A 26,866-nucleotide genomic window follows, 5' to 3' on the forward strand; every position below is an offset into this window, starting at 1 on the left:
AGAATGTCAAACACACTGTGTTTTGCAACAGATCTAAGTTTTGGGCATCAGTACAGACAATATGTCATGGGAGACATTCCCATGAAGATCATACAGTGGCATACAAGGCCCCCAAATAATTGCCAACCACTACTGTAGATGTCGAGAAACAGAAGGAACCATTTTCAAAAGCTATAAGATTTTTAAAAGTAATCTACCATTTGATCACCCTGGTTATTTTGTGCATGAAAACCCCTGAATTGATAGGCAACATGGCTTTTTTAGAAATGAACCCACCTGAGTTTTCCTTATTCTCAAGTCTGCTGATGATCTGTTCAGCCCTTCCTCATGTTCAATATTCTGTTCAATACCTAAGAAAAAGCAGAAAATAGAACTTATTTTCAGAGAGGGAAGAAAAAGCACATTACAGGGTAAACAGATGGTCTCAGTCTCTGTCTCTCCTTCTCTGCCTGCTGAACATCCATTTCAGACTGGACTAAAAATAACTCTCCGGAAGAGAAGGATCCTACTATAAATGACCCATTTTTAAAACTTGCACCTGGCAAGTTATCACCTGTAGGTTTCATTTGAGAGTTGCCATGCTGGGCCATAGCTCACTACCAGGCCACAGTCCGTTTGGAACCAGACTGCAAAAACGATGGGCAAACGCAACTCCACTTGTAAGAGTGGCGGGAACACAAAGGTGGTGGGCCCCCACCGCTGGCACAAATGGAGTTGCACACGCTCACACACATGCCTGCCGCTTGTCCAATCTCAGTCCGCCAAACCACAAAGGTTGGGGACCACTGCACTAAGGCAATGACTCTCTGTGAGCAGCTTCAAGCACAGCAGGTGAAGCTTGCACCCCTTCATTATCCATTATTTCAAATCAGGGAGAAACTTGGAAGCCTCCCAAATAACTCTAATTACAGTCATGCAAAGAGTGGCCTGCTCTCTCCTTACACCTGCAGCAGATACTCAACTCTTTAGCTTGGAGCGCACTTTGTTGGCTGTCTTCTTGATATCAGACATCAATTCCTCCAGCTCTTCCTTGGTTTCTAAAAGGGAAACACTGAAATAGGTGACTTGGGACAGAAACATTCGCACACATCCACATACATACATGTTGGCTTTTTCTGTTACGCTGAGCTTTGGAATGAACATATTTGTATCTGGCTGATAAATGTCACCAAGCTGTTCCATCCTTAGCTGGATTCAAGGGAGACAGAGAATAGAGAAGAAAGGCATGGCAGACATTCCCATGGGTCCCCCCCCCCATTCTGGATGCCCCCACAGGTCAGACTGACAACTATCCTTTTGCCTTTCAGGAACTGTTGAATACAGCCATCTTCTGTAGAGCAATCAGACAAGAAGATTTCATTTAGATCAGCAACTGACTCTATTATTTTTATGGCTGTTTTAAGCTCTGTATGTTGTAAGATTCCTTTGTATAAGTAAGCATCATATATATTTAGGCCATCAATCAATAAATGGAAATGTCCCTGGTAGGCACGTGGCAAGTCAGATACGGTGTTAAATAATTTTATTATTTTAATATTACCAAAGTTCGTAGCATTTACATAGCAACATAAGCAAGGAAAAGACAAATGCCCAAAGAACTTACAGTCATAATGTAATGTAAACAGTGAGCATATTTGGCTCACCATTGTTTGCTGCAGAGTTTATGAAAAGCTCTGGAAAAAAAACCCTGCAGAAACTGAATTCAGACAGTTCTTTTGACCAAAGGTCTTATTATTTCATCTCCATTTGAAGTCTTTTTGGCTATTATAGACAAAGAGATGATGAAATGTACTGCATCCATTTTCTCTTTTAAACACCTCTCAAAATTGATTCTGGTTTTCCTTTCTAAAGGAAATATTACATTACAAAATGGGCGGTTTAAAACTAAGCAAGATTTACTGTACCTATTTCCCCTTTGTTCCAAAAATGATCAAAATTTTCCCAACCAACCCTTTTCAAATGTCACCATGACTTAAATCCACAGCTCCTGAAGAGTCATTCACATTCTTTTTTTTAAAAGTGCTGTCTCTAGCCACATAAATGTAACATACCTGTCATCTAATGTCAGTGGCCATCATATCTTGCAGTATAAATTCTATAAATTATGCATTTTTATCAACATCATAACATCTCCAACTAAGAGGGGGGGAATCATTTTTTCTACACGAGATTCATCACAGAAATCTTTATAGGTTTATATAAAACCTCCACTGTCATTCCTTCACTCTTAAGGTGGCTCACATAACATGTTAGATTAAACCAAACCATCAGTGTGACAGTTTATGAATCAGCATGCTATGGGAATCCAGCCATTGCTGTGTTAATCAAGCCATCATCTTTATACCATAATACATATTTTTCTTGTGGTTTTAGAATGTTTGTGACCTTACCAAATAAGTTGGTTACAAGGGCTTAAAGTTAAGCATGTTTATGAAAGCAATCTAAATAATTTATTTACTATGGACTTATAGCTTTTTCCTGGCAGAAGAGAGACAGCCATTTTGGTGCTCCTTCTCAGCAATCTTCCAGCTTATTCTCTCTACCTTCACGTTGATCACAACTAATGCGGCTTGGCACAGAGTGGCAGGTGCAACTGTGTTTCCCTCCCTCCCTCCCACCCCCCATGAGATATTTTTTGTCACCTGGAGCTCTAAATGCTGCCAGTGTAACCAAGCAACACTGGCAGAGCAGCAGAGATTGGCCCCAAGGATGCAAGGAGGACACAGCTCAGCCCAGCCTCTCTCTAAATCATATAGCCACGCTTCAGCTCTTCTCCGGACAACCTCAAATCATGTATTGCATCATTGCTCATGACAGACAAGTGTTCCATTTTCTGGATTAGGTGGGACAACCGAATAACCACTTAATTTTTAGTTAATACTTTTCCAATCCATGGCATGGATGCATCACTATTAGCATGTGAAGAACTCAAGTGAAGCATCTGAGATAGGCTTAAGCCCGCAAACCTAAAAGTGCTTTTAAACTTCTTTACCAACAGGGATTTTGTAGCTTGTCCAGAACATGCCGTCTTGCAGATTTTTAGAGAGGCAATGTGTTTGCTAAGCTTATTCAATGCCTTTACCTGCAATGACAGAAAAGCTGGTAATCTATAAACCTTGTAGAAAAGCTGTGTTAGTCTATGGGGCAAAAACCAGGAGACTGATAACACCTTTTCCAGCTAAGAAATTTTACCCAAAAGGCATAAGCTTTCATGAGTTGAAAAAGCTTGTGCATTTTAATAAATAGTTTTAGCTGGAAAAGGTGCTTCCAAACTACTGATCTAAGACAACCTGTGAGTTACTAATAAACTGCAGTGCCGAACTTGGAATTTCTATTTCTAATATTTATTTCTTTTGGGGGGTCGTTGGTGCTCTCTAAGTTTGATTGTTTTTTGTTTGTTTGTTTTTGCAGTTGAATAACAAAATGACTGCAAGAAAACAACAAAGCTCAGAGAGCAGCAAAGACCTCACAGTTCAATCCTGAGTACAAATATTCTCTTGTATTGGTATTTATGTCTACGGTCCAGAAAGTTATTCTACACCTGACCCTTAATTTTTGAATTTCCCAAAGTTCTTCCTCCTATGAACTATGTTGTTGAAATTCAGCAGCAAATTATTAAATACTGATAGAACAATTTACTAATTTTCAGCAAGAAACAAGAGCAAAATATGCATTAAAATCCATTTGGACTACTTAAAACTGCAAAAATAGATAGAAGCCCTTATACCCAAATCTCTTTTTTAAACTCTATTCCCAAATCACGCTTGTCCATTTAATGGACACCAAAATATCATTACTCCTTTCCATGTGGTACACAGTACCCAAAATAATGTTTTATTAATAACTAGCAAATATTAATAGAATGCTGATATTATTTAATAATGAATGCTGGCTACCAAAAGTGCTTTTTCCTGCTTAACGAGAAAAATAGCTAAATATATCTTTTTTTGCCAAGACAATAACTAAAAATAAAATGAACAATTCATGAGATTATTTATTATGAATCAATATAATTATTAAAGCAAAATGAAGAAAATGAGGCAAAACAGCTGTTCAGTGTGATGTTTCTCCATCAAAATGAGGCCATACAAACCTAGTAAAAGAGAGAGACAAGGAAAAAAGAAACTAAAATTCTTAATTCTCAGTTGCATCCTCAAACTGTCATTCACCTTAAGAAAAATTGAAAATAATACGTAGGATGATCCTGAACTAATTGTTTCAGTACGAAGAATATGGATTCATAGGCTTATACAAGCACACAATACCCAAAATACTGGATTGGTTACAAGTCTGGGAAGAGCATGTAATCAAATTAGAAATAAGACAAGAAGCCACAAACAAATCATGAATCCTTGTTTATCTTTCATACTGGGACAAAAAGCCAATAACAAACCATGGGTTTAAACGTGACATACAAAAAGGTTTAATTGATTCCATTTGCACAGAATCATATCAAACCGAAACCAAATACAGGTAGTCCTTGACTTACAAGCGCAAATGAGCCCAAAATGTCTATTGCTAAGTTATTAAATGAGTTTTATCCCATTTTACAATCTTTCCTGACATAGTTGTTAATTGAATCACCATAGTTGTTAATTTAGTAACATGGTTGTTAAGTGAATCTGGCTTCCCCATTGATTTTGCTTGTCAGAAGTTTGCAAAAGGTGATCCGAGACCCCGGGACACTGCAACTGTCACCACGATATAAAAAAGATGTTGAGACTCTAGAAAGAGTACAGAAAAGACCAACAAAGATGATTAGGGAACTGGAGGCTAAAACATATAAGGAACTGTTGCTGAAATTGGGTATGTCTAGTTTAATGAAGAGAAGGACGAGGGGGGGACATGATAGCAGTGTTCCAATATCTCAGGGGTTGCCACAAAGAAGAGGGAGTCAAGCTATTCTCCAAAGCACCTGAAGGCAAGACAAGAAGCAATGGATGGAAACTAAGGAGAAACTTCCTGACAGTTAGAACAATTAACCAGTGGAATAACCTGCCTCCAGAAGCGGTGAATGCTCCAACACTGGAAGTTTTTAAGAAGAGACTGGACAGCCATTTGTCTGAAATGATATAGGGTTTCCTGCCTGAGCAGGGGGTTGGAGTAGATGACCTCCAAGACCCCTTTCAACTTTGTTGTTGTTGTTAAATATGAGCCAGTTGCCAAGCATCTGAATTTTGATCACGTGACCATGGGGATACTGTAAAAAAGTATCATGTATCATAAGTGTAAAAAAGGTCATAAGTCACGTTTTCCAATGCCATTGTAACTTTGAATGGTCACTCAGTGAATGGTTGTAACTTGAGAACTACCTGTTAGCTATCTTAGGGCTTCATTTGATATGATAATCTACCACTAGGTACAAACAGAAAAAGTTATGCTATGTTATGCAGATATTAAATAAGTCAGGATTGATTGAATTAGCTTTTTAAATTGCTAATTAATCATTGGATTCACAGTATACATTATGCAATACAGATCTGATACATAAATAAATGGGAGGACAGTCCCCAAAATACTAGAATGTAGGAAGCTGATGCCATCTAGATTCTGTGTAAAAAAAACTGGAGAAAAGGCAACAATTAATAAACATCTTTTATGGATTTTTTTTCCTTCTTACATTGCATTTGTTACATTTCTTTTTAAAATATAGCACATTCTTATTTATTACGATTTATCTCTTGCTTTCCAGTCAAATAATCAGTGTGGTATATTATGAAACATCTATATTTTGGAAGGAGTAAAGAGGAAGCTGTATATGAAATGCAATATTTTACCTCTGCATAAGCAGAGCTTTGCTATTTGTAAAATTAAAGCTCTATACTTTGTTCAATAATCCCCTTCCCCCATATCTTCTGCTATTCAGCTTTTGAAGTAACTGTTTCTCATCCAATAAAAATCTTCTGGACTTTCAAAGACAAACACATCTCCAGGGAGCAATTTTTGTCTTGCAGCAGTGTAGGTGTTTACAGTGGCTAATAAGCCACACCAACTCAATCTGGGATATCAATGTTTCCATCCTTTATCTGACCCAAAGCTCATTAGCGACATCTTGAAGCCACAGCAAAAGAAGCCAGGTATCATTTGAGCAACATGAAGATGAAGGCTGCCTGCATGTTCAAAGTACTGACCCAGCTCCAGCTGTGCAAATATGGATGGCCCATGAAACAAGTGCATAGAGAGAAATCTTTGGGATAGGGGTGGAAGAGAGAACATGAGATATGGTTCTTTCTAGACATTATTAGTAAAATTCTGCAGGGATAGATTTTAAAAGTAGGAGTTACCTTAAAAGCTGAGCAATTAGACCATGTCCCACAATTAAGAGGGTGGGGTGATGGATCAGCAGTTAATATGCTAGGCTTGTCGGCTAGAAAGGTGGTAGCCCAGGTTCAAGACCTGTGCGCCAAGTGATGGGGTGAGCTCTTGTCCTCGCCCGAGCTGCTGCCAACCTAGCAGTTCGAAAGTACACAAATGCGAGTAGATAAATAGGTACCACTTTGCTGGGATGATAACAGTGCTCTATGATGTCATGGCCACATGGCTGCAAAAATGTCTTTGGACAGCTCCAGTTCAATGACCTTGAAATGGAAATAAACACCGCCTTCTATAGTCAGCAACGACTAACGGAGTAAAATCTGCAGGGACTCCTTTACCTTTTTTTTACCACAAAGAATTGAAAGGACTATGCATGTTTAGGAGAAGCAAAAATGATGAGAATTCAGAGCTAATAAGCATTAGATGCCCAGTTATTTTGAAAAAGGAGTTGCAGAGAAATAGATTTCAGCTAACAGAACCTTCAACAGAAAATATTCTTACAGTAAGAACTGTTGTCCAAAAACTGTCTTCAGGCAGTGGGTTCTTGTTCAATAAGTACACTGAAAAAGAGGTTGGACAACTGTCGGTAGAGATGCTGTCATGGTTCCAACAGATGAAACTCTTCAAAAGAACTTCGAGGCATTGTTTACCTTAAAGAATCTTTTATTCGAGAAACAAAGTATCGGCACTACATAGTTGAAACCAAAAACTAAATTCCGTTCCCCTAGATACAAAGTAACAAAGCACAATTCCTTCCTCCAATAAACAGTCATAAATCACATTCCCCGATTAGTTTGAAGCGCAGGCTTTCTCCCCAGCTCGCCAAAACTCTATCAACTCTGGGCCCAATGACCTTGGGTTCCCATGGCTGAGTTATTATTGTTATGACTAGCTGGACTCTCATCCACATTCCCCCTCCCAGCATTAACTAACTCTAAAAGCAATAGTGAAAAATGGCTGCATTTCCATCTGTTGTCAAAACAAGAACATCTGATATTAGCAGCGTTGACAGATGTTGCCATTGTATCCTGCAAGCACTGTAATGTATGGAGTAGTGAGTTCATTAGCTCAGTCCTCTGTAATCTGGCACCTCCTGATGTGTTGGGACTTCTCCTTTCAGAATTCTGCAACCATTCATCATGCTACCTCAAAATTGTGAAAGCTGCAATTTTTCCACATCCGTAGTGGGTAAGATCAAAGGAAAGTTGGGATATATAATTTCCAAATCTCTTCAAATGTTATCATTGTATGAGAGTGGAGAATCCTGGACTACAATGAAACAGCCAATGGATTCAATGTGATATAAAGGAATGAAAAATCAGAGCAAACCCAAAGATGCTTTTTCAAAAGGCAGCTGGACTTTGTTTTTTCTTGAAGATATTTCCCTTCTCGTCCAAGAAGCTTCTGACTGAAGTCATAACTGAGTCAGTGAGACTGAGTCAGAACTGAGTAAGTTTCTTGGATAAGAAGCGAAACCTCTTCAAGGAAAAACAAAGTCCATCTGCCTTTTGAAAAAAACACCTTTGGGACAACCGTGATCTGGATGACTGAGAATCTCCATAGACATAGACCAGGGGTAGGCAACCTTGGCTCTTTTATGACTCGTGGACTTCAACTCCCAGAATTCCTGAGAATTCTGGGAGTTGAAGTCCACGAGTCATAAAAGAGCCAAGGTTGCCTACCCCTGACATAGACAATCAGAGGAAACTCTTTCCATAATTTACCCTAGTTTAAAAACCCTGATCAGATTCAACATTACATCAGCAGGGTATTGGTTAAGAACAATCTAGGTTTTCTTGTGGTGATCCCTTTCCCTTTGGCTCATTCAGTCAAGGGTTGGATGATACCAAAACCTGCTGTTAAAAGAATGGCCTTCCACTGAACTGGCCTGCTAGATATTCCAATGTTTATTCACACAATCCTAAGTAAATTTATCCAAGAATAAATTCCATCAAAGATGAGACTTGCTTCCAAGTCAACTTGCACTGCAAAACACATCACATGCAACATTCCCACACCTGCTACAAAGTGGCTTTGTGAGGTTTTATACTCAATCTCGGGGTTTGGGGTCAGATGCCATTCTGCAGTAAGGACTGTTCCCTTTTTTTTTCAACTGTCATTTCTGAATCAAATCATGGGATTTTGGGAGAGATGCAATGTAGCATATTCCTGTTTAATGAGAACAATCCAAGTCTCCTATTGCCACAGATGCATGCACAAACTGTGCTTGGATTGTTTGTCTGCAGAGTGGTGTAGCAATAGGATTAACACCCCTCCCTGAACTTCAGGCTTGTGAATATAGTGGGCAGAACCAGGCAAATCTAATTTAAACAACTGAGCAGCCAAAAAGTGGGCTTATGCTCTAGGCACAGGGCAGCAAAAGGCTTGACTGAAGCTCCAGGGGAGTATGAAAGGCAGAAAGGGAAGCAAAGCATCCAGCTATCAAGTGGGCAGCTGCAGAGAGACCGATGGCATCTGTCTGGGGAATGTAACAGGGATGTGGGAGGTAATGAGGGCTATAACTGGAAGAAACTATCTAAATTCAGCTATCCTTTCTGGACGTTCAAGCACTTGCCTGCTGAATCCCAAGAGCCCATCCCAGACAGCCCTAATTACAGAATGCCTGCAGCAGACAAGAAGAGAAAAGAGTTGTCAGAGGAAGCAAGAAAACAAGGAATTGGACAAAGAAGGAATGGCATAGCTTGATGGGCTATGTCAGACTATATGAATACCATCTTTCAAGACAGGGAATTAAAACACGCTGCTCTGGTCAGTCAGCTACTAACCAGAAAAGCACTTTCCAGTTTTTTCTTGTGCTTTTCATATCAGCGTGACTTGAAAAATCGGCCGGGCTTGCAGCATTAGCTAGGAAATTGTAATGAGCATTATTACAGATGTAGTCACTGCTAAGGAAGTTGAACTATTGCTTTTAGCATTTGTTTCACTGTATTTTGTTTTTAATTATACATTGCTCTGCTGAAATTTGCCCAGCTGGCTGACCTTGGCTGATCTTAACAACATAAGCTGAATGATGGTGGTCTGTGGGTCCCATTAATTAAACTGTGGGAGTCCAGATTGGACCTGTCCTCTGGAATGATATCCCCCAGAGATTCATGTGGCTCCCACTCTTATGACATTTAGGACATTGTTAGGGACCTGGTAGTTCTCCTAGGCTTTAGGACAGAATGATAGTGGGGCTCTGTAATGGTATGTGTGAATGACGTGCCTCCTATCTGGACTACCTCAAAGGGCTATCAAGCCTCCTTTAGTTATCATTGATGTATAACTGGTGAACTGCTCTTCCAATTGGCTGTGACCTTTTTTACATGTATGGTTTTCTTTTTGTTCGTAAGCCATCTAGAATTGTCAAAACAATCCAAAGCTTTGAAATTTGATAAATAAGATAAAAATAAAATAAAGTTATTTGGCCCAGTCTGCACAGGATAATTTCATTTTATTTATTTGATAATGTTTGTGCTGCATTCTACATAGACTAGGATTGGAACCCAGTACTTTCCAGCCTTGTAACAGATTCTGAGATGGAGCTCTTAAACTATATATGATTTCACTGTTGTCCCCTAATCATAGCATTCTCCCCTGAAATGTTTAGATCACATGAGCAGCTGGGTCAGCCATGAAGTGATCTATAGGGCTTCATGTGATCATTTTTTTTGCACCTACCCCTGGTCATGCCAAAAACTTCCTACTGTGAGATGGACAGACGAATGCTTGGTTCTGCTGTCTAAATTAAGGCATAGCTAATTACAGAGCGCTTTGTTCTAATGTGCTCACACGAATCAGGCAAGTGAGTTAATTAATATTTATGCAACACTCACGCTTGCCACGGGAGAGAACGTTCAATTGTTTGGAACAGAGCAGTGAAAATACGAAGCTAGCCACAATAGGGGTTGCATAGGAGCAGAGATTCATGTGAGGCAGCCCTCCCCCCCCCCCACAAAAAAAAGAATTTCCAGCTGGCTAATCTAAAAAGCCAAGCTGCTTCTCCATGCCTAACACCTAACACTACCAACTGAAAGGCATCATGCAGCCTTTGTGACTTTCTCTCCACAGTAGATTTGTTGGTTGCACAAAACAAATAGATAGAAGTAGCGGAGAGGCATAAAAAAGTTAAATGTGTTTGGTAACATAATCTGGATCTCCCCATAAAATTCCATGAATGAGGCAGGGAAGCTGCATAATGATCTGGAAGTGTTTCAAGATAAAGTCTTCAACAAGCATGAATACCGATGCGAAATCCAGATGGTTCAACAGCCCGATACTAGCTTCAGGTCCCTTCTGGTTGAACTTCCATGGAATCCCGTAGTCATGTTCCATCTTTGCACTAAGTTTACAATTTCTATCTGATTTACATGAGACAATGCAGTGAAGGCATCTATTCTAACTGCAACCATGATATAAATTTCTCTCCCTAGCAAAATTGTACTGCTTTTATTAATCAGTTGTGAAAGAAACGCAAGGCAACCTTACTCACTCTCATCAGGATTTGGGGCAGCGAGGATGGCACTATGCTTTCGCTTCACCTCCTCCACATTTTCTGAGATATTCTCTATGAACCCACGGATTTCTTCCACCTGAGGGGAAAAAAAGCCTGGCATGATTGTAGAATTTAAACTCTGGATCCTGAAGCCAACTATAATGAACGCTAATGTCAACCGTCCAGCTGATGAATTCAACATTAAAGAAACTCTACAGCCTTGAGATGCCATAAGAGATAATTTTTTATTGAATACACATCCCAGCACTGAAGAAGTAATATCAACACTTAAATTTTCCACGCAAAGTTCTGGTTAGTTACCAATAGCTTTTCATAACCCTCACCCATCAGGTGTTCACGTTGGCCATTCACATTCTTTCTGTTAGTTATGGGAACGGTCCACTTCTCTGCCAGACACCTGCTTTGAATGACCTTGGTTCTCACCATCCATGGATGATCTCCTGAAACTTCCCCACCCCCATTTCTATGGCTATAGAAGTTAGCAAGCATCTTAGCAATTCAACTTTGACAGCTACATATCTTGGGATAGATATATTAAAAACTGATCAGTCAAATAGCAATAGCACTTAGACTTATATACCACTTCATACTGCTTTATAGCTCTCTCTAAGCAGTTTACAGAGTTGGCATATTGCCCTCAACAATCTGGGTCCTCATTTTACCAATGCTATCAACCAACTTGATTACAATCCCATTGTTAAATTAACCTATTGTTCTATCCCTCAGCCGAGATAAACTATGCAGTCTTGTACATCTCTGCTGTATTGAATTCCATCCTATTGAAAATATATTCAAAATATTTTTCACAATAAGCATTATCTATTTGTATACCACTAAAACTCCCATTCTGCAACCTTTAATTGGTCGAAATGACAAAACTATTTCAACCAAAAGACTGTATATCAAATGGGCTGGCTTATAGAATGTATCCAAAATCTAGGATTCATGACTCCCATAGAACTGAAATTTGGCAAATCTTATAAAACATTTTATGAAGCAATTTATGACATAATACAAAATGTCACAAAACATTTCTCGTGATCAACTTTGATGTTTCATTGAACTACACAGTTCAAAATGGGCTGCTTTCAAGGCAGATACATCTCTGAATACCTCCTTGAATTTTTAAGAACTTTTGAAAAACATTAGAAGCTCTGCCACCATCTAAAGCACTGAGGAATCTGATGAGAAAATATTTCTGAAAGAATAACTCATCAGGTCATAGGTTGCTAAGTGTTTCTAATAAAAATGCTTAAAAATTGTTTGGTTAATTGGGTGTTTCCTAACTGCTGAATGTCCAGTCTCGTGTGCCTCCACCTGAAGAATTTCCTTGTATTTATGTATCTTTATACATGTTAATATAAGAAATAAGATCACGTTGTAACTGGCTGTAAGCTGAAGGCATATACTGGTCCAATATCTGATTTTTTTTTACATAAACTTCCACACAGAAAAGCCATGGTGGTGCAGTGGTTAGAATGCAGTATTACAGGCTGACTCTGCTCACAGCCAGACCGGCTCAAGGTTGACTGAGCCTTCCATTCTTCCGAGGTCAGTAAAATGAGGATCCACCTTGTCGGGAGCAATATGCTGACTGTGTAAACCGCTTAGGGAGTGCTGCAAAGCACTATGGAGCGGTATATAAGTCTAAGTGCTATTGATATTGCTAAACAATACTGCGCTTCAATGGCTAGCTGGCCTAGATATTGGTATCTGAATATAGATCTTTTTTATATTCATATTATATTTGTTTTTAATCTAGGTGAAATGTTTATTTATATATATCAATATATATTGCAAGTCCATGTATGGTATGCCATATATTAAATAATAAATAGGAAATAAGGATTTATCACCTGCTCAAAAAACTCATCCATAAAACGATCCCGATCCACACCAACAGCAACCTCGTCGTCATCATCACTGTCCTTGGCCTGCAATGGCAAGAAACATAATTTCAATATCTGTAATTTCAAAGGTCTGCCTCAAAGAATGCAAAGACCTAAATTCTGCATCATAAGGCCAGAGCAGACATCAGTTGGATAGTGCCTTTGATTTCCCCCAAGGACAAAGACAGCTAATACTTTGACTCCTATTCTTCCAACTCATTCATTTCTGAATTCTTCTAGTGCCAATAAATCCTCCTTTCTCTAGGGTGAGCTAAAAGCAAAAGTATTATTACTTTTCTGCACTATATGGGGATATTATCCAGCTCCTCAGTGCCTAAGTTCTTTCTGTATCTGTGCCTTGGGCTGTGCCTTGGGCTGTGTTTACTCTCCCCCAAGACAATAACCATAAAAAGAAGGGCTGAAATATCGGAAGAAAAAAAAATATTAGGGGTAAACTTCCTTAACTTTGTTCAAAATTGTACCAAGCCCAATTGAGCCAGGAGCAGGAAGTAATACAGTACACTCCCACCATTACAGTAGCTACAAGTCTGTCCAAACTCTATGAGCCGAGGTGGCGCAGCAGTTAGAGTGCAGTACTGCAGGCCACTTTAGCTGACTGTGTTCAGCAGGTCAGCGGTTCAAATCTCACCGGCTCAAGGTTGACTCAGCCTTCCATCCTTCCGAGGTAGGTAAAATGAGGATCCAGATTGTTGGGGGCAATGTAATATATATATATACATTGCTTAGGAATGTGTTGCCAGGAAACTCCTTTAAGGAGCCAGTGACAGTCACAGAAAGGATGTCATACCGTATTAGATCTGGAGTACCTTTGCCTTCTCAGAATTTGAATCCCACGTTCTTCTAGGGCACACTCAAATTTGGTGCCTTTCACAGAAACACTGAATGCATTTTGCCTCTACACAATTCCGTACATAATTCTTCTTTTGAAGAACCAAAAATCATAAAGGGTTTGCCGGCACCTTTTCCCACCAATGCATTTCATCAAAAGCGTTTTAAGCTGCCCCTTTCTTCACCACAAACTCGGAATGCCTAAACTGATGTAGAATTAACTGGGATGAAGCAGAGAGGGAAAGGAAGGGAAAATAAAACAGGGTAGTTGTGTGGATGCAAGTTGCAGGTGAAACAGATTATAACTGGCTTATCAATTAACATTTGTAACTCATTAAAAAAAGTATTGTTTGTTGAAACTGTCTGGAATATTTTGAAACTTTTTGATATATGTGAATTCATCAGTAGTCCAATTCATTGTGATGTTGCTGTAATGTTTCTTTGTTCCAAAACGCCACTCGAAGATCTGCAATGGACAATCCTGGGAGACTGAAATGTTCTGATGTCAATCATGTGTCCATTAATTCTTTAATGCAAAGTATAGATAGTCATTGACTTATGACTATAATGGAGTCCAGAATTTCACTTGTAAGCCATTGCAGTCGTAAATCAACTGACTGGACTTGATTTTATGATCATTTTTCTGACACTGGAAACCAGTAAAAACATTGCAAATTGGGGTCATGCAACCATGGGACGCTGCAACTGAATATAAATCTAAATGTGAACATAAATTGCAAGCTGGTTTCCAATGCTTGAAATGTGACCAGGTGACCAGGAGAGGGGCAGCAGTTTTAACTTTGAGGACAGGTTGTAAGTAGCTTTTTTAAAGTCTGTCTTCACTACAAGGTTTACATCAGATTTCAAGACCAACTAGGCAAAATATAATGTAGCTACGGGACAAGGCCTTTCCCTACTGCTGTTCCCATAGTAATTACCTCTGCCCACATTTAACATCCTTGCTGAATAGTCAAGCACATGTTGTCCCAAAAATCAAATGGCAAAACTTGTGTTTTGTGTTGCTGGAGCTCCTTTGAATTCAGGGGCAAGCTGGTTTCTCAGGTTTAGGACCTCCTGCCAATCTCCATCACTCAGTTCTTCGGATCTTGCCACCCCACATCTGACCAGCTGCTTTAAAGCTTCAGTGTCCTCATAAGTGGGCTGCAGGGTCAGCCAGTCAGCTGACAACTTTTTATTTTTTGCCTCACAGTGAACAATTGTGGTAAAAGGAAAGGCAGCGATAGACTGGGTGAGGAAGTCAACAAGGGGCCTTTTTTGATGCTCCCTAATTGGCCAACCAGAGGGAGCAACTGTCAGTACTGCTGAGTACTCATAATCTATATTTGGATCCAGAAAGAGGTAAAGATGCTTTGGAGGCAACATAGAAACCCTTACTCTGGTGCCATATGGACTACTGCTCTCTTGGGATATGAACAATGCAAATCTCTGTTCACAATGGCTGTTTGAAGGGAAAGAAGCATAGGATGTTGTAAGACTGAATCTGAGGAGTGGAAACAGTCTTGGCAGAGAAGGGGCGTTGTCTTACATGAACGCCTTTTCTCAGCACAGAGATGGAGAATCCACCAATGGGTTTAGACTGTATTCCTGCCCAATCAGATCAAGTCAGCCAAAGTTGCCATGCCCGTCCTGGACCATAGAGATTCCAGTCTTGACGCGAGCGAAGCCATTGACTGACTGCAAGACGTGGCTCACAAAACTAACTAACCCTAGGCCTAGATGACCTACGAGGGCGGGTGTGGATTCTCCATCTCCGTGCTGAGAAAAGGCGTTCAGGTAAGATAACGCCCCTTCTCCAGTACTGGAGATGGAGAATCCACCAATGGGACATACCAAAGCCTACTGTCCCTGAGGGTGGGGAGTAGACTGGTCCAGTGTGGCACTTTGATGTATAACCTGCTGAAGAACCCTCCTACCAAAGGAGGCCTCTGCAGAGGAAAACCTATTGCTTTTATAGTGCCGAATGAAAGGAGATGGCGAAGCCCATGTGACTACTCTGCAGACTTCCTTAATGGAAGCTTGAGTGGCCCATGCCGCAGAAGTAGCTGCACTTCGTGCAGAGTGTGCTGTAACCCATCTTGGAACCGGCAATGACTCAGCCTGATATGCCCCGGTGATGCATGCTCTAATCCACCTACCAATGGTGGAAGAGGAAACCTTCCGACCCCTGGAGGAAGAGTGGAAAGATACAAAGAGGGCTCCTGATTTGCGGAATTCCGCTGTCCGTGAAATATAGTACCAAAGAGCTCTATGGACATCCAAGGTATGCCATTGTCGTTCCAGGGCGTGCGATGGATTTGGGCAAAAATCCGGCAGCACTATCTCCTGTGACCTATGAAATAAGGAATTGACCTTCGGGATGAAGTTAGGGTCAAGTCAAAGGACCACTCGATCCCTGTGGAAAACACACAGGTCATCCTGGATTGAGAGCGCCGCCAATTCAGAGATACGTCATGCTGACGTAATTGCTACCAAGAATGCCACCTTGTGGGACAGGTAGCGGATGTCGCAGGTCTTTAGGGGCTCAAAGGGTGCCTTGGTAAGCGCCCGTAGAACCCATGGTAGTTCCCACGAAGGGTACCTGTGCACAGTGGGAGATCGGGTGTTAGCAGCCCCTTTAAGGAATGAGTGGAGTAAAGGGTGATGACCCAATGACTCCACAGAGTTACAAGTGAGGACCGTGGAAAGAGTGGCAATCTGCCTGCGTAATGTGTTTGGGGCCAAGCCCCTCTCCAGGCCGTCTAACAAGTAATCCAAGATATTGGGAATCGTAAGTTCCTCGATGGACAAATGTCGGCTGGAGCACCATGATTGAAAGTTCTTCCACGTGGCCTCGTATATTCAATTCGTGGAAGGGCGTCGGGAGGCCTGAATTACAGTGATGACCCCTTGCGAGCAAAGCTCCCTTGTTAAGATTGAGCGCTCAAGTGCCAGATGGCTAACTGTAACCACTGGGGTTCCGAATGGAGAATAACTCCTTGGCTGAGTGAGACCCGTTCCGGAGGAATCCGCCAAGGGTTCATGAGGGAAAGGCTCCTCAGATCGGCAAACCAGGGTCTCCCTGGCCAATACGGGGCCACCAGGAGTATCTCCGCTCGCTCCCAAAGAAGTTTGCGTATTACCGCCGGGAGGAGAGGCAGAGGGGGAAAGGTGTAAAGCAGGCCCTGAGGCCATGGACTCCGAAGAGCATCCGTCTGTTCTGCCCCTGCAGATGGGAACCGGGAGAAGAAGTGAGTCAGCTGGGCATTAGACAGTGACGTGAAGAGGTCTACAAGTGGGAGACTGAAGCGTTAACAAATTTCTTTGAAGACCCTCGGATGGAGACACCATTCTGAGTGATCTACCGTTGTCCTGCTCAGAAGATCGGCCTGAGTGTTCGCTTCCCCTGAAATATGATTGGCCTTGATGGAGGCCAGGTTTTGTTCTGCCCAGGATCCCAGTAAGAGAGACTCGGACAATAGAGTCCGAGAGCAGGTGCCCCCTTGGCGATTTACGTGAGCCTTGGTTGCCACATTGTCCGTGAGGACCAGTATGTGCCGCCGTGCCACTAGGTTGCGGAAGTGCCGTAGGGCTAGATGGATGGCTCGTAGTTCGAGCCAGTTTATGTTGTGCCGGAGATTCGATGTGGACCAACGGCCCTGTGCCCACTGAGACTGGAGGTGTGCTCCCCAGCCAAACAGACTGGCGTCGGTCGTGAGTACTAACCTGTCCGGCTCTTTGAAGCATGACCCTCTGAGCATGGCTGGTGATAGCCACCACACGAGGGAACGCAACACCTTTGTGGGAGTCTTACTCTTTGTTGGGATGCACTGAGGTTCTGCCTCTGGTAGGGGAACATGAACCATTGTAGTTCCCAGGAGTGGAGTCTGGACCACGGAACGATTGCTATGGCTGAGATCATCTTCCCTAACAATTGGGAAAGACTGGCCGTTACTGACCGGCACCGGCGTAATTGGAGAACTGACTCCCTTATGCTGTTCCGGCATTCTTGAGATAGGTATACCGGCACTCCACTGTGTCTATGATGGCCCCGAGGTGTAGCAGTCTTGTTGTGGGGACCAAGTGACTCTTGGGAAAGTTTACCGAGAACCCGTGATCCTGGAGCAGTTTTGCCACCAGTTCGAGGTCCGACAAGGTGGACCGGGTGGACGACGACTGGATTAATATGTCGTCCAGATAACATTGGACTCTGACTGGTATCATCCTTAAATGAGCTGCCAGAACCGCCAGGATTTTGGTGAACACCCTGGGAGCCGATGATAAGCCAAATGGGAGCGCCCTGTACTGGAAGTGGCGTCCCTTGTATGCGAACCGTAGAAACCGGCGGTGGGCCAGAGAGATGGGGATATGAAGGTACGCCTCTGTGAGGTCGATAGATGTCAGGAGGTCCCCTTTTCTTACACTTCCCAAGATGGAGCGGAGCGTTTGCATCTTGAATTTGCGATATGCCAGATGGAAATTCAAGCCTTTGAGATCTAGGATGGCTCTCCATCCCCCTGATGCCTTGGGGACAACTAAGAGGATGGAGTAAAATCCCTGACCTCTCTGGTCCAGTGGTACCAGTTCTATGGCCTATATGTGCAATAAATGTTGAACGGCTTCATTCATGAGTCTTTTCTTTGTTCGGTTCCGGGGGTATGGACAAGAGAGGAACTGATTTGGGGGTTGGAGACAAATTCCAGGGAAAGACCGTGACAGACGGTGTTGAGCACCCATGCGTCCATGGTGGTGGCTTCCCACTGGTGGGCAAACAGGGAGAGTCTGCCCCCAATGGGAGGTACTGATGGAGAGTCACCTGGAACGGCGGAATGGCCTGCTGTTCCCTCGAAAGGACTGCTTGCCCTGCACTTGTTGCCTGGGTCTAGGGGCTTGTCTATCAGCCTGTCTCTCCTGCCTATCTTGTCTGGCCCGAAAGGGTTGTGAGGGTAGGGTGTAACCGAATCTAGCACCCACACAAAAGGACTGTCTCCTTGAATAGTAACTGGAGCGTTTGTCCGGTCTTTTAAGGAGGTGATTAAGGACCTTGCGTTTGTCCTTATTTTCCATCAAGTAGGGATTCAGCGCTTCCCCAAATAGCTTGCCTCCCAAATAGCGGTATGGAGCCGCTGCCAGCTTTCATTTAGACTTAGCATCGACTTGCCAATGTTTCAACCAAAGCATGCGCCGACCAGTGATACTGGATGCTATGGCTCTGGCCGAAAACCTGGCAGCCTGGAGTGTTGCGTCTAACGCACACTCCGTTGCCACTACCATCTTACTAAGGTCCTGGTGTGTGCGGATATCCTCCGCTGGAACCCGGGTTTGCAGTTGTCGGAGCCAGCTGATCGCGGCTCTGTTGAAAAATGAGGCGGAGGTTGCAGCCCTGATTGCCCATGCGGCCACTTGGTGTGTTCTGCGGTAGGTGGACTCGCATTTGCGGTCCTCGGCCTTAAGGACCTCTGAAAAATCCCTGGATATGACGGTGGCCGATACTAGGGGCCCTAAGGGCTTGTCCACCGTCGGTACCTCCAGAGCCATCTCCAGATCTTTGGCTACATTGTACAGCCTTTTGTCAGTGTTACCTGGGAGGGGAAGAGAAGCTGGGGAAGTCCATTGTTTCCGGATCATATTCAAGAATAAAGAGGGACAGGGAATGCGGTGTTGAGCAGCTACCGGTTCGACGAAGTTCGGGTCAGCCTCCGTGTCTGGGAGAATGGGAGCCAATTCTGTTGAGGTCCCCGATCCGAGATGAGCTATGGATGTAGCCTTACGTAGTAGGGTGACAAAGAATGAGGGGTTAAAGAGACCACTGAATGAAGGCACCTCAGGTGGAATGTCTTCCTCTTCAGACATTTGAACCTCCTGCTCTGTGGTGGGTTGATCGAGGTAAGAATCCTCAGAACCTGATGAACCCGATGGAGAAGAAGGAAAAATGATAGGTCTCTGCCCCCGGCTGTTGAACAGGACGGGGCATGGCCGTCCCTGGCCTGGAAGCCTGAGCCCTAGCATCAAGGGCTCGGTCCACTGCTTGTGCGATCAGTAAGGCTAGGCGGTCCTCCATAGGAAAGAGGACCGGGTTGTTAGGGCGTAGCCCTGCCACAGTAGGAGTGAATGTGGCCTCGGGAGCCCCCTGAGACACCCGTGCAGTAGAGGATTGGGAAAAGGAAGGAAAATTGTCCCGCACTGCTCAGGGGAATGTAAGTATTCCCCCATTGACCAGATCCCCAGAGGGGAGGTTGGAGCCCCCAGGGGTAAGTCAGGGGCTAACCCTCCGGTCTGAGTTGTTTCCAACCTGGCCCATTTCTGCGCCTTGGAGAACTCCTTTTCTAGGGCTTGGTGTCTCCTGCTGGCCTGTCTGTCTGTTTTCTTGGAAGATTTTGTGGTAGACCTGGTCTTGGTGGCCGCCGTCTTATTAATGCCTTCCGGACCAGGTAGACCTGATGAGGATGGCAAGACTCCCTTCGAGGAAAGGGTAGATTCCTCCATTCTCCGATAGCACAGGAACACGATATGGGGCCCCTGGTATCTGAAGTGTATACACTCTGGGTAAGGACAGACGTAATACAGGGGACGCCTGGAAACCAGGTACAGCCTCTGCGTGGATAAGGACAGGTGCACTACTGGGGACGCCAGGAATCCAACAATGGCTATGCACGGATAAGGACAGACACACTACTGGGGGTGTCTGGAATCCGGCCTGGAATGCTGTGGATAAGGACAGGCACACTACTGAGGGCGCCTGGAATCCAAGCAATTGTTATCCAGATAAGGACAGACACACTACAGGGGGTGCCTGGAATCCAGATGGAGCTAATTGTATAAAGGTTGACAGAATGAGGGCGAGGAGACACCAGGGCCTGAAAAGAGGGGAACCAAGGGGAGCCTGGATGTGTCACCAATCTAGTCAGGTCACAGTTGGAAAGGAAAGCCTGTGACTGTTGTGAAAGGAGAATGCCTAGGAAGACCTAAGGCCCTTCTCTGAAGATAGGCCTCAACCTGTATTCAAAATGGCGACCGTCTATGAAAGTTGACCAGTCAGCCTGAAGTGAGTCCGGTCTGATAGCTTTCCTTGAGGACCACCTGCCCCAGTGAGAGTCCTCACCCCAGATAGCCCCCCCATGGAAAACAGTAAGGATCCCCTTCCACCTAAGACTGCGCTCGTTGGGCCTATTTAGGCTACGCGGTCCCAAAATGGTGGCCGCGCATGGGGACCAACTCCTGGGGGTGACGCCTACCCGGGGCCCGTAGAAAGATTGTCGTTCGCAAGGGAGAGAAGCAGAAACAGAACCCAGTTTCGGACTCACCAAGCAGCCTCCGGACAGCTGATCCGTGCTGGTCCCTTGCGTGCGCACCCCCTTCTGCCAACAACTCGACGATCGGAGATCAAAAGCAGAAGAAAAACGGCCCAAAATTGCTCTACGGGTCTGACTCAGCCTGCAAGGCACCAGCGGCTCCCAAATGAGCTGGGAAGTTCTCGGGGATGTCCTCGGTCTGAAATGTTCAGCGGAGCCGCAGCTGCAAGCTCCGTTTGAAGAGTCGATCTCCTCAGCTGGCTGGGGCTAATGGCCGTTAGCCCCGAGCAATTCAGTGAGCAGAAAGCTTTTACTTCTTTTTGGATGGGAGGGGAGTGGGAGAAGGAAGGAGCCCCTTCCTTAGCAAGGGCTTGGATAGCCCCCCAATGGAAGAAATTGAGAGATATCTCTAAATTCCTGGGGAAGGATGAGAATTTGGTAATCAAATTTGAAAAGGGAATAAATCCTATTATCTCACTAAAATCTCTCAGCTACGAGGGATAAGGAAAATCCACCAATGGAGACTGTACCTGCCTAAGAGCCAAATCTGCATGTCTGTCCTGGGCAAGATCAAGTCAAGACTGGAATCTCTATGGTCCAGGACGGGCATGGCAACTTTGGCTGACTTGATCTGATTGGGCAGGAATACAGTCTAAACCCGTTGGTGGATTCTCCATCTCCAGTGCTGGAGAAATGCTTTGATTTCCAGACATATGTCTCCTCTGTTTAAAATGGGTAATAGTCAAAAAAAGCTGTTTACCCAGCATTAAATCAGTCCCTCCTCAAAAAGTGAGATTCAGGAAGCATGATTCTAAACAAAGGTTTCTTCGAGGATGCACAGTGCAGTCAGGAAGGACGCAACGTAGGCTGTCTCTCTTCCTGGAGAGAAGGTGCTGCCATGTGCTTGAGACTCCTACAGCCCTGTGTGGCAGCACAGGAAATCAGCTGGGGAGTTTGCACTTACATCTCAAGCAATCACATTCCTTGCAGGGAAATGGCAAACCATGCGTGGGCGCATTGCTTCAAATCTCTAGAGTCGTCCTCCTCTGCAGCCCTCCCTCTCTTGCTTCTTGAAGAGGGAGCATTCCAGGTCGGGGCCACATCCCATTCTGGTGGCCCCAAATCACAGCTGACAGTCGTCATGGCAATTTCTCCTTCAGAAGGAGTGGGTGCAGCTGGGAGCAAAGGGTGCCCTTCCTTGCTCAGGAACAATGCTCCAGGGTCCCTACTTGGCAGCTTGGGCTGAAGCATCAGTAAAAACAAGACTAGAGTTTGGCGCGGGGAAGAACACAGTGTCCGGTTGATTACTGAGCCGTGTTGCTATTTAAGAAGAATGATCTGCAGTCAAAGTAACAATTTGTACCCTTATTAAGGGTTATTTAATTTGCATTTTATACTGTTGCTTCAGTTCTTTATTAAGGATAGGAACCCAACCATTGGTCAGTGACCATAATATACTAGGGTCGATTCCACAGATGCCAGCTGATTTCAACCACCAATTCTAAAACAAAAATTCTGTCATTTGTATTAGGGTGGGGATTTTTTCTCGCTCCTTGCATTCCTTCAGACTATCAAGTCCCACTCAGCTTTTTTGTGTTTGAAGGCTTGAAAGCCTGTAGGCACATTTTAGGTCAATGTTTCTCAGCCTCATCAACTTTAAGCTGCATGGATTTTAACTCCCAGAATTCTCAGCCAACATGCTTGCTGAGGCATACTGGGAGTTGAAGTCCACACATCTTAAAATTGATGAGGTTGAGGAAACAGTGACCTACGTAGGGTCTGATGAGCACAAAAGAAATGTTCAAAAAGAAGATGCAATGATGACTTTAGAGTCCAGGAGAGTCTTCTCAAGCATTTCAAAGTCTAAGCAAAGCAGGAAAAAGTTGGACACATAATCAAGGATGGACTTTCCCATATAAGCTATCTGCTCTCCCACCAAATAAATGTCTATGGTGCTTTCAGGAAGCTTGGAACCAGTGTCTCTTTCTTTCTCCATTAATTGTGTTTTCTGCAAGTGCCACATTTGGTCTTCTCCACCATGCCCTTCATGATGCACCAAGTTCCTTAACCTTCCTCTTTATGATTGAGGAGCATCCCCTACTCCAAATGATTTGATTGGCCCCTCCATTTGCTCAACAATCCAAACTTACGGGCTTTCTGTGCTTGGAGCTTCTACAATGAAAGGTAGGGTACATATTTTTAAATAAATAAATCTGACACAGTGCCAACTAGATTTTGGAGAGCTTCCAGACACAAAAGGAGCAACAGCTAAGCAATCTGGCCTGGCATTAGGTATATTAGAGAGGTTTGTGGGCTTTTGTCTGTGCATCAACCAACCCTTTTTCACCACCAGAGTTGGAAATGCACCTGTGCTCACTCTTCTCCTCCCCACTCCCACCCCCTCAGTTCCACCTCCTCCATTGTGCCATTTTTACCCACCATTGTTTCAGCCTCCTGGCCTTTATTGCAAGCAGCAGCTGCCAGGTCCCTCCCATCAGACACCCAGGAAACAAAGGATAGGAAAGCCTTGTTGCCAAGAGGTACCAGCTAGGTGTCATGTCATTTCATTTTGATTCCCTGTTAAAATATGCATATATTGGCACTAAAGCCCCTTTTAATCGTTTTGCTTCAGGCAATCGCAAGCTTATTCTTAGAAGCCACAAGTTCTTATTAATGCTTATTTTGAAACTGGAGCAAAGTAGAAAGACTCAATAGGAACTGCAGACCTAGTAAAAAAGTATACGAAAGGAACCGTTCCTCTAACATTAAATTCAAATTCACCCTAAAGGTGGAGTTTTGACAATAAGACAGTAATTATTTGGGCAAGATTCAAATTTAACATGGCTGCTTCTCTTTGATAGAAGTAAAAGAAAGGTCTTCAAAATTTAATATTGAAAGAGAAATTTAAAATTGAATTTGCTGCAATGGAAATTTACTGAGTGGAGAAGTTATGATGGGAAACAGGAAAGGTTAACATAAAGAAAGGATGTAAAGGAAATATGTAGGCAAAAATAGCTGGGTTTTAGAGTGGGAAAGGAAGAAGAAAACATCTGTAATAGAAGATAACTAGCAAAACAGGAAAGAACCTATTTTTCTAAGAAGTCATAAAAAAGGGGGCCAGAATTCAGGCAACTGAGCATGCACAATTAATTGATTAATATTAACTGACACACCTTGCATAAATTATCTCCTAATTTTAATGTACATGTGATGTATGATTTAGTATGTAGCAGGAAATATGTAGGAGGCGGTCGGAAAGAGTGTAACCTCATAGTACCTCAGCCAATGGGGAAGGAGGAGGGATGTGGAGCCGGGACAAGGGATGTATAAAGAAGGTAATATTTTGGGTTAAAACTTTGGAGAGAACCAAGCTTTGATAGCTTCTCTCCCCGCTTATTGCAATAAACGAAACAAAAGGCCTTCACTGTGTCTTGGCTGGTTATTGGTCAAGCGAGCTTGCCTCTGGTCACGAAGGAAAGTAGCCAGGAGCACATAACATCTTTCACTCCAAAACACTACACTGACACCTGGCTGATAACCAAAAACCAGCAAATAGAGGCTGGAAGAAGATCGTGCTTATTTAGTCCAGTGACTCTTCCAATTATCCTCTGTGGCAAGCTGCAAAGAACCCGAAGACCTTGCTAGCATCTTGGCATACAGGAGTCTGCTGAAATCAGGCTGTTGATAGTTTTGAAGGTATTCAAGAGCTGCTGTTGCAACATGATAATGACCATATCACTGTCTGTCTCAAAAATGAATTGCCCCATTGGTAAGCATGGTGTGCATCAGAAATGCTTGCTGTACAAACTACCTCCTACCTCAGAGTAGAAAACAAAGCTGATCTGTGTATCAGGATGATTGCCAATCTGGTTTACTGTTTGAATTAATATATGTCAGGTCAAATGCATAGTCCATACAGGAAGATTAATGTCTACAATCAATAGAGGAGAATATTTCATGGTTGAAATGAGGGGTTCTTGGTGCTCTCTAAGCTTAGTTGTTCACTTGCACACATTTCATTACCCAAACTAGATAACATGTGCTAAGATTGATGTCTACCAGAAATAACTGCTGTGTACTGGATTAAAATACCTCTTTGATCAGGAAGGTATTTTCCTTACATTGTTTTATAGCTTCATTCTATTTTTCCATGAAGCTACTCAGGGCTGCAAAGATGAGTCTCTTCTGTCCTATAGACAAGATGGGAAGCTGCTCAAGCACAGAAGCTGCAGTATTTCCTCAATTCCAAGTCTTGTTTCTATTGCAAACTTGTCTGGATAACCTTGCCCGAGCTCTCTTACCCTGAAACCCCAACTTGCAGAGCAGAGGTGGCGCAGTGGTTAGAATGCAGCAGTGCAGACTAATTCATTGCTGACTGCCCAGAGTTCAAATCTGGTTGGCTCAAGGCTGACTCAACCTTCCATCCCTCTGAGGTCAGTAAAATGAGGACCCAGATTGTTGAGGGCAATATGCTAAACTGCTTAGAGAGGGCTGTAAAGAACTATAAAGCGGTATATAAGTCTAAGTCAGGGGTGTCAAACTCAATTTCACTGAGGGCCGCATCAGCATTGTGGTTGCCTTGGGGGGGTGGCCAGAGTGGGTGCAGCCTACTGGGTGGGCGTGGATGGAGTGGGTGTGGCCTACTGGGTGGGCATGCCCAGTTCTACATCATTCGCGTCAAGGGTGCCTATGGGGGCCTGGGCAGGAGTGGGACAGATCTGAGGGTCTCTGGCAGAAGGAAGTGGGACCAGGGCAAGTGCCAAGGCATGGTCCACTGGGGCAAGTGCCAAGATGGCCACCACAAAATTGTACATTGGCTCCCAGCTGGCCTGGGCCAAGGCCAAGGTAGCAGGGGCCGTTCCCTCACTGTTTCCAGGATGGCTTTGCGGGCCACATGAAACCACTTCGCGGGCCACATCCGGCCTCCAGGCCTTGTGTTTGATATGTCTGGTCTAAGTGCTACTGTTATTGCAGCCAATTAAGTAATTATTTCATTCATTCATTCATGTTATTGATACATTCATGCATTCATGCATGCCATTTGGGTGTGGTGGTTACAGTACAATTTAGCAGATCATGAATTCTAGTCCTGCTTAGACACACAACCAGTTGGATGACTTCAGAGCAATCATTTTCTCTCAGCCCTAGGGAAACAGCAATGGAAAACCCTTTCTGAAAAATGCTGCTCTCCAAAACTGCAGAGACTAGTCTACATAGTGACCAATAGGTCAACACTGACTTAAAGGAACAACAAATAAGTAAAATTATGAAATTTCTACCTAACTTTCCCATCATTAAGAGCAATCCCTTAAGAGGGTACAATTTAATTAAAACAACCAGGTAGGAATGTGCTTAAAACTGTTTGAAAGCCTCTTAACACTATGTTAAAAAAAAAGTTAATTTTTTTAAAAAAAACCTCTCAATTGAAAACACTGCAGACCAGGCCAAAAATACATAGCAGTTGCAGTTTGACCAAACGCCAGAGTTTTCAACATCAGTGCCAGAAAGTTTAAAAGGCTCAGTGCCAACTTTAATTGAACAAAGAAGGAATTCCATTGCCAGGACACCAGGATCAAGAATACTCCTTTTTGGGTTGTCACATACAGTAGAGAATGAGGAATAATATTTATAGCCTCGCCAGATTGGTGTGCAGATTGCAGCAAGACAATTAAAGCAAAGCACTTTGAACTCTGTCACTATGCAAATAGTGACAGTTTGTTATTATTATACACTATTATAATGATCATCAATCACTCATTCTTGCCATCTGAACATTTTTTTAAAAAAAAAAATCTTGTTTCTGAACTAGCATCCTATTAGTCTGGCAATATAGGCTCCTCATCTTACAGATATTTCCTTCCAGTTTGCTGATCTTGGACTTGGAATGGAAACAATTAGCATTCAATACTTCTCTTTGCCTGCACTGCAGGCAACCTCTCCTTCAAAATCACTATTCAGAAATAATGCCCAGCTTCTATTAAAGACTGGAGATACATATAAGGTGGAAG

The 26,866-nt window shown here is 43.3% G+C and overlaps 1 protein-coding gene across 5 annotated transcripts in view; it reads right to left on the reverse strand.

Annotated features, from left to right (window-relative positions):
- Nucleotides 1-26,866, reverse strand: part of STX1A (syntaxin 1A) — a 56,733-nt gene that overhangs the window by 14,006 nt on the left and 15,861 nt on the right. For all 5 annotated transcript variants that reach the window (XM_039346234.1, XM_039346232.1, XM_039346235.1 and 2 more), the window contains exons 2-5: nucleotides 12,688-12,765; nucleotides 10,808-10,907; nucleotides 963-1,037; nucleotides 277-350 (exon numbers count right to left, since the gene is read on the reverse strand). In XM_039346234.1, coding sequence (XP_039202168.1) covers nucleotides 277-350; nucleotides 963-1,037; nucleotides 10,808-10,907; nucleotides 12,688-12,765 — 327 coding nt within the window. The remainder of the gene's footprint in view (nucleotides 1-276; nucleotides 351-962; nucleotides 1,038-10,807; nucleotides 10,908-12,687; nucleotides 12,766-26,866) is intronic.

Source organism: Crotalus tigris, unplaced genomic scaffold, assembly GCF_016545835.1.
Source record: "Crotalus tigris isolate CLP2741 ecotype Arizona unplaced genomic scaffold, ASM1654583v1 scf7180000017987.690289119674:8195010, whole genome shotgun sequence".
Taxonomy (NCBI): Eukaryota; Metazoa; Chordata; class Lepidosauria; order Squamata; family Viperidae; genus Crotalus; species Crotalus tigris.